The sequence below is a fragment of the Miscanthus floridulus genome, chromosome 5, assembly GCF_019320115.1.
Source record: "Miscanthus floridulus cultivar M001 chromosome 5, ASM1932011v1, whole genome shotgun sequence".
Taxonomy (NCBI): domain Eukaryota; kingdom Viridiplantae; phylum Streptophyta; class Magnoliopsida; order Poales; family Poaceae; genus Miscanthus; species Miscanthus floridulus.
In genome coordinates this window covers 119323005-119331494 of record NC_089584.1, presented here as the reverse complement: position 1 = coordinate 119331494, position 8490 = coordinate 119323005, and the positions used below count along the sequence as shown (strand labels likewise).

General features: G+C 48.8%; 2 protein-coding genes across 2 annotated transcripts; one reads left to right on the top strand and one right to left on the bottom strand.

Moving 5' to 3' along the window:
* Positions 1-2610: 2610 nt before the first annotated feature.
* Positions 2611-6797, top strand: LOC136455227 (tubby-like F-box protein 9). Its single transcript, XM_066455349.1, has 4 exons — positions 2611-3747; positions 4818-4905; positions 5335-5458; positions 6119-6797. The coding sequence occupies exons 1-4, from the start codon at positions 3427-3429 to the stop codon at positions 6672-6674; spliced, it is 1089 nt and encodes a 362-aa protein (XP_066311446.1). The 5' UTR covers positions 2611-3426; the 3' UTR covers positions 6675-6797.
* A 93-nt stretch (positions 6798-6890) lies between these two features.
* Positions 6891-8033, bottom strand: LOC136453281 (uncharacterized). The gene is made up of 2 exons (XM_066453854.1): positions 7293-8033; positions 6891-7181 (listed from the first exon to the last, which is right to left on the bottom strand). The coding sequence occupies exons 1-2, from the start codon at positions 8016-8018 to the stop codon at positions 7119-7121; spliced, it is 789 nt and encodes a 262-aa protein (XP_066309951.1). The 5' UTR covers positions 8019-8033; the 3' UTR covers positions 6891-7118.
* Positions 8034-8490: the final 457 nt, after the last annotated feature.

Here is an 8490-nt window from a genome sequence, read left to right as displayed (position 1 = left end):
ATTTCATTTGCGTGGCACAGTCTTCCCGCGCCAAGTACTCCTCCATATCTATTTTACAATCCAGGATGTAAGTTAGATATCATATGCAAGGTTCAACTCTGCTGATATCTTTTACAGTCCTAACTAAATTAGAATGAACTCTACATGAAAATTGCAGGATAACATTGTAAATGTATATAGCACTCAAAAGCTTGTATTCTAGAGGTGGTATAATTTAGAGTACACGTAGATACATGTCTATATTGCACTCCAGGTATTAATATAAGAAGTATGTCACTAAAAGAAATAGATTATAACTCCATAATTATGGGAAGATAGCCCAGAAACTAAGCAAACATTTTTTTTCTTTCAAAAAGCCGACAACCATCTACATTAGAACAAATGCAACTATTTTATAACCATGCCCATCGAAACCTACACATTGAAGGAAATAAATGTGAGGCAAAACTTTGTGGCTCATTGCTATGGCAACTGCAGCGCAACCAAGCTAACACTGTGAAGGTGGAAAACCCATGGGATAGAATGATAACTGAAAGGAACTTGCATATCCATGATTAATTAAAGACAGAATTATTTCATCCCTGGATGCGAAGATGAGTTTTGCCAAGTGCATTAATTAAATAAGTAACTCAAGCGGCAAAGGACATAAAGGAGATTTAGCGCTACCCACTCATAGATCTACTGATATGCTGAACAATATGGAGATGGGGATGGGGATGAGGATTAGTGGGGAAATAACGCGTACTGCCATGAAAATGAAGAGCAGCTCTACAAATCAAAGTTACACAGGTGTTCCCAATACAGGGAAACAAATAGATATATTGATATGTGCAGTAGTGAGTAATAGATGGATAGATGTGAATGGAGATTAAGAGTAAGCACCTGGCTTTCCTTGTACAAATGGAATGAATCCGTCAACCTGCAGCACAGATCAGAAGAGGAACACAGAGGAAACCGCAATAGGAGCAACAGACAGGAGAGGGATGGTCTTGCTTCACCTAGGAGACGGCAAGAAGCGAATAGAGCAAAGGGGGTGCCACCGTGTACGTGACTCGGGGAACCACTGGGGGGCGGAAGCGCGGTCTGGCGTGGGAAGCTCGAGCGGCCGGCGACGATGGCGAGGCGACGGCACAGCGAGGCCTCAGCGACTCAGAGACCGAATGCGCGCGCCTGGCCGCATCGTTCGATTCGCTGAATCCGAGCTCTGGTGCAACGGGGAACGGGCTTCTGGTCGGCTCACACGACGTGGCACCGGATCCGGCACACCGGCTGCTGCTGTGCTGAGGCGCAGTGAGACGACGGCGAACGCGACGCGGCAGCGAGAGGACGAGCGCGACGAGGGCCTCATGGGGCGATTAATTAAGCGGTGACGACGCGGACGTAGCCGAGGGAATCCGCCACCGTCGTGTCCGCCATGCACGGATCCAGAGCCCGAGGGTGACTGCCCGTCACCGACACCCACGCACGCAAGGCCGTTGGGATGGGGAAGGGCGCAGTGGCCGCCGTCTGGAGGGGTGGGGAAGGGCGCCGCCACCATAGTCGTGGGGAGCAGGGCCAGCCGCGCGACGGCTTTTTTGTCGCACCTGTGGCGGGCGCGGGCGGCGGCGGCGCGACCTGCTGCGGGTGGGCACGGGCGCAGGGTGGGCGCGATGGGGGCGCAGCGGCGGCAAGGCCACGGGAGCGGGTTTTGTTTTCTGAGCGACGTTTCTTTAGTTGGAAGGGAGATGGGCGTAGGGGGTGCGGAGAAAGATCGCACGAGCGGGGCGGCAGGCAGGACGATGGACAAATGTTGCACCAAAAAGTGTCCACGCTTTGTTCTTTTTAGTCGTAGGAAATTATCAATTTAGCTGTTAAGTGAAAGCGAAAAAGACAACCTTACCCTTAAAACATAAATAAAAGAGTATAAATAAATGGTAATTAAAGGAAGTTATAATTTTTAATGGTATAGATGACTATACAGAGTGTTAGTCTGCTGGCTTGATGAAATTTTCCCTAGTTTCATAAATGGATTGATTTGAGCGCCTGGGTTGAAGTGACCGGCTCAAAAGGACCGAAAAGGGCATTCGTGTACTTGAAACAAGATGGGACTCAACACACTTCTGTATTGAATATTGATCAAAGAATCGGTATAAAATACATGTACAGCCGTGGCTGCACGGCTAGGCGGCTAGGCATGCCGAGGGATGCGGACGCCACAGGCATTGTGCGGAGCGAGTGCGGCCGGCGTTACTGCGCCGTGACGAGCGACGTGCGCTACATTTAATTAACGAAAAAAAAGGTATATTAGCGGCGCCACAGAATCTTTCATCTCATCAGTCCATTTGTTTCCGCTATCCCCACTCCTGATTCGTGTTTCGTGTACTCCACCTTTACCGCTTTCCATTCTTTCCCATCCCCGCTGGCGACTCTTGAACCTGAGAAAATTGCATATTTGACGATCTAATCATCGTGCTTCGTAGTTTTAGAACTTCAATCGTCGACTACGTAAAAAGAATCCTCTAAAGATTGGACTCTTGATTTTCATGACATTATATGTATTTTCTTTCTTTTCTTACACATACATATGTATTTGACACCGTGCGTACCTGAAAAGGGAAGTCCGAGCCGGCCGACGTTGAGAAGCCCTAACCCTTCCTCTGTTCGTATCGCCGTCACCCGACGCCGCGACGTTTCTCCCAACCGTGACCCCAACGCCGCGGTAGCAGCCATGGAGGCCCAGCCTCCCGTCGCCAAGGGACAGCCTACCGACGCCGCGACCATAGAGGGTCAGGCTCCCGACGCCACGGTCGTGGAGGACCAGCCTCCCGATGCCATGGCTGGCCCTTCGCTTCCCCTGGCCGTGGCCGCCGAAGGCCAGGCAGGGCTAGCCACGCGCGCCCGAGACGACCTGGCCCTGACGGACGTCCGAGGCCTGCCCGCGCCGATCGCTCAAGGGCTGGCAGCGGCCGTCGACGACGTGGCCGTGCCTGAGGGCTCCATGGATGGCGAAGCTGCACCGCCGGCCACTGCTATGTCCAGAAATTTTAGCAAAAAATCCAGGCGGCGGAGGCTTCCAGGCAGCCCAGGCAGCAAGGACGACGGCGGCCAGCCTGCCTGTCTGCAAGGGCGGCGGTGGCCAGGAAGCCTGCCCAGGCAGCAGTCTCGGCGTACGTACCACAGGAACAGAAGGAGCGGTGTCAGCCATCAAGCGGTCTCGGCAAATACATGTATAAAGATTAAAAAAAATACACATAATACCATGGGAATCAAGAGTCCAACGTTTTAAGGATTATTTTTATGAAATCAACTATTAGAGTTCTAAAACTGTGAAATCATGAAAATAAGAGTCCAACGTTTTAAGGGTTATTTATACGAAGTAACGATTGTAGTTCAAAACTAGGAAGCGCGACGAGTAGAGTCCTGGATATGCAATTTTCTCATTGAAGCATGATGCACCCCCGGCGCCGCGCCTCCTGCTCGGAGCCCGCGCGTCCGCTCTCTGGTGGCAACGCGAGGGTCTCGCCGGAGGTCTCCGCGGAGCAGGATGATGAAGGGGAGGAGGGCGACGTGGGGACGTGGTCGGCGCTGGTGCCCGAGCTGCTCGACGACATCCTTCGGCGCGTAGACGCCGGCGCCGAGAGGTGGCCACAGCGGCGCGACGTGGTGGTGTTCGCCTCCGTGTGCCGCCGGTGGCGCGAGGCGGCCGTCGCCCTGGTGCGGCCGCCGCTCCGGTGCGGGGGAATCACCTTCCTCTCCTCGCTCAAGCAGGTGAGGCCCCACCGAATCCTGACCGTATACCATCTTCATTGTCTTGATTGGAGCTGCGTCGTCAGTCAACGATTGTTTCGCTTTTAAGCCCCTGTTTAGTTCCACCCTAAATTTTTAAAAAGTGCTACAGTACCTATCACATCGAATATTTGCGGCCCGTGCATGGAGTATTAAATATGGATAAAAAAAAACTAATTGCACAGTTTGGTGAGAAATTACGAGACGAACGTTTTGAACCTAATTAGTCCATGATTGAACACTAATTGCCAAATAAAAACGAAAGTGCTACTGTAGCTCCAAATTCCAACTTCCTGAAACTAAACACGCGCTAAAAGAAATGGAAAAGGCTGGTGGAGTGGAGTGTGGAGCATGCGATTCTGGTGCCGCATCTGTTGCTTTAATTATTTTGCCTTAAACAAAAAAAGTGAGGCATTGCTCTCGGTAGTCAGGGGCATGCTCGTAGTGCCCAAATATCTTCTAATGGATGCGATTCCTCTACCTCTCAATTTCTTTGACACATCGCCACATGATTAAGGTGTTCATACCTTTTATAGAGCTGATTGCACCCACACTGATATTCTGATTCCAGATGTCACCATTATGACAGCTTTGACTCGCAACTTCTGTTAGAATATACAGTACAGTTAAATAGCGAAAAGTTATATTATGAAAACATTTTCGATGATGAATTTGGTAATGTGAAGCATGTGTTTGAATATATGTAACTTTTCATATTGATGGTCCAAATTTAAAAAGTATGACCAGATAGAATCCTCAAACGACCTAAATTTGGGATAGGGAGCACTTTTTATTTGTATGGACAAAAAAACTAGATGGTTTCTTGTTTAATAAACTTATACTATTTCTGAAGTATTACTTGCAATACATTAGTCAACTAGGGTAGAAGGATGCAACTGCTGGTTATAAAATTCAGTTTAGGTAGTTCTTGGCTTCTTGCTGGTTTACCACAGCACCTAGAAGAATGTACTATTTTTTTTTTGAAGAGAATGTACTAATATTTGAATTATTATGTTCTATGTTACTTGGTGGATGCGTCTGATTTTGTACAGCCTGGACCTAAGGAAGCGCCGATACAGTGTTTCATCAAGAGGAACAAGAAAAACTCGACTTTTCACCTTTATCTCAGCTTAACACAAGGTTAGTTGGTTTCATGTCGCATTGGAACGGTATTCACTTAGGATCTGGTAGACTGTTACATAGATAAGAAAAGGAGTAGTCACTTAGATCATGGTCCTCCATGTTGATATAAATTTCAAAGGGTTCTGTACATCCTCTTTTCAAATTAAGAAGATTATAACTATTTTTATCTTTTGGTAAGGATGCAATGAGCCAATGAGGACTGACAAAAGCTTAGTTGTTACAAATAAAATTCAACACGATGCACTGTTGCACAGTGAATTCAACCTACATGTTTAGGTTCTTAGCCATTTCATCTATTGATATCACTAGTAACTAAATTTGTATACACACAATAGTAAGGTGTCTATACATTTTTTTTTTAAAAAAAATTGACACCTCTAGGCTCTACCTCTGTAGTACTATGTTTTTGCTGACATTTTCGTTTAGCAGCATTAACAGGTCAAGGGAAGTTTCTGTTGGCAGCTCATAAGAACAGGTGTGCATACCGTATGGAATATATTATCTTTATTCGCAAGGATCTCTCTCATGGAAGCCATGTCGGAAAGCTAAAGTGAGGCCTAAATCTAATATTTCAATGGCTTCTGACTGCTGCAACATTGGTGAAATATTTCAATTTTCAAGAAACAGTTTTCAACTTTATATCTATATTCTCATAGTTCTAGCCATCTAATTTCATTTTCATAGCATTGAAAAACCATGCCCAGATGTACTATTGGGTTAATTCTATCATATCAATGTGGCATTTTTCTTCTATAATTATGATATGGATTGAAATGTGGCTTTATATACTATTAATAAAAATGTCTTTTATATTATATAGGAACTATCTTCTAAATATTTTTTTCCAATATTCAACCATCACTAAGGGAATTTGTTTATCAAACACGTGTATGTCCCACGTGCATTTCCACTAGTGTTCCTTTATGTGTGAAAAAATATGACACGCCATGCATTTCATAGGTAAGTGCTACTAATTGCCTCAGTTACAAATTTATCCGCCAACCGCCATATGTACTTTTAGCATGGTCCTTTTGATGCATGCAACTCCATTTTGTCTAAATGACCCCAAACATAATATCAGTCATGGGTGAAGATAGGTCCAGTGTACACTAAAAGAAAGTACATGTAAATATCTCTTACGGCATAGGAAAATTTGATTTCATATCAAACTGTCCAAATTCTTCATTGATAGAGCAACCTGTGCTTGTAGGTCTGACTTCACGAGAACAAAGTTCACTATTTATGATCTGCAGCTACAATATGAAGGTGCTAAGGTGCCAATCAGCAGATACAGACCCTGGCTTGCAAGGAAGCAGATAAACCCGCCCGTTTCCACTGGCAATGTTGAAACCGGAGAAGAGACCTATGAATACAATCTTCTCAAATCAAGAGGACCGAGAAGAATACACTGCAGTATCCAGTGCCCTGTAAATGAGGACACTGCAATAGATCCGCACGAGGCAAAGCAACTCTGCACCCCTAGTTCATTGGTTCTGTACAATAAAGCACCACGTTGGCATGAGGATCTGCAGTGCTGGTGTTTGGATTTTCATGGTCGGGTTATGGTTGCCTCTGTGAAGAACTTCCAGCTTATTGCTCCAGCAGGCACCGGGCAGCCATGGGGCATTCAGGATGATGAAACTGTGATACTTCAGTGTGGAAAGATCGAGGATGATGTTTTCACGATGGACTATCGGCAGCCTCTGTCCGCATTCCAAGCATTTGCAATCTGCCTCACCAGTTTTGGCTCCAAAGCTGGCACGTGAAATAGGTATCTGTATTTTATAGGACCTCTGATTCCCCCTGTGATGGCCATCAACATGTACATATCTTCTCATTCCTGAGAAAAGGGAAACAGTGACCGTGATCGTTTCCCACCCTCTCCATCATTCTATTTGACAAACATGTTCATCTCTTGTGACAAGAGAGTGATCTGAATACTGAGGTTTATTTAATCAGATGTTGGCATTTGAAAGCGCGTCACAAATTCTTTGTATATATTCGCCCTATTCGGCTATTCGGCTGATGATTTCTGCGGCTGATAAGATGGCGCCAGCACTGCAGATCCTCATGCCAACGTGATGATTATTGAGGTCAAGATGATTGAACCATGCTACACACTGTTTCCATCCCGATCAGTCTCCACTCTAACAACGCGTAGTTAACAGAAAACAACAAAGCTTGTTGCAGTAGACTGCAGTCATCAGGAGTCAAGACAGCTCCATTTCTACGTGATCAACTTGATCAGAAGCGCCATCGCTGTCAGAGTCTGCCTGCATTTCAGAAAATTAAACACCGAATCATTCAGCAATAGGGCAGACTGGTGGCACACGAGCACATATCCAAGGGCGCGGGGCGGGACCACGAGGGAACATGATGCTTACCGGCGGAGGAGCGATCCGGCCTGCGCCCCATCCGAGCAGCAGGCCGACGGCGTCGGCGAACGCGCGGTGCGCCAGCCTCCTCTTGGTCCGGGCGATCGACCCGGCGTGCTGCACGAGCGCGGCGCATCCAGCAAACCTCTTGCCCACCCTGGCGCCGCTCCCCTCGCACACCAGGCACAGGAACTGCCCCCTGTCCCGCTCCGCCTCGTAGAAACCCCTCAGCGCCGTATCACTGCCCAGCAGCTCGCTGAAGAATCGAGCCGCATTGCCCCCGTTCTCCTCCTCGTCATCTTCGAACTGCGATGCGAAGAACGCGCGGCAGGACCTTACGGCGACGGCCTGAGGGTGCAAGGGGACCGCGGCCGCCACTTCGACTGTGGGCTGTGGCGGCGGCGGCGAGGGTATGGCGGGCGGGCCCCAGCTCCAGGAGTCGGTTTCCGCCGGGTCCGGAGGCAGCGGCGGGTCACACGGCCAAGGCGTATCGGGCTGCGCTCTGGAGGGGGGCATGGATCCGGTGGCGGCCGGGAGGGGCGGCGGGGTGCCGAGAGGTTGCCACCGCGCGAGCTCGTCAGCGAGGCGCTCCTGCCGCTTGCGGTCCTTGCGCTTGCGGCGCTCCTCCCGCTTGAACGCCGTGGACTTGACTAGCCGAAGCGATTGCTGGTGGTGGCCGCTAGGGTTAGGGGCGGGGGAGAGGTTGAGGACGTCTCGCTCGGTGTCGGACTCCATTGCCGCGGTCCGTGGCGCCGCGTCGGAGCAGAAGCCTTCTGTAGCGCCAGTTTGGCAGAGTTCCCGCTTCCGGCTTCTTCGTACCGGCTCTGGTACATCCCTTCTCCATTTACATTGGAGTATAGATGGGCAAGGTGCCGGCCCGGCCCGGCACGGCAACAGGCCAGCACAGTCCGATGAGTGTCGGGCCGACAAGACACGTCGTGCCCTACGGGCCATCCCTATCAGGCACACGGGTCTGGTCTTCGGCCTAGACACAGCACTATAGGCCTTTTTCGTACCATGCCAGCCCGTTAGGCACGACAAAATTGGTGGGCCGTGCCAGCCCACGGTCCGGTTCACATGAAACATCTTAGAAAACCCATGTCCTCGAATACTTGAACAGTTCAATCATAGTTTCAAATTTCAATCAACATTCACAGAATAACTTATCTAGTATCAACACAGTTTCACAGAAGAACATATCACAGAA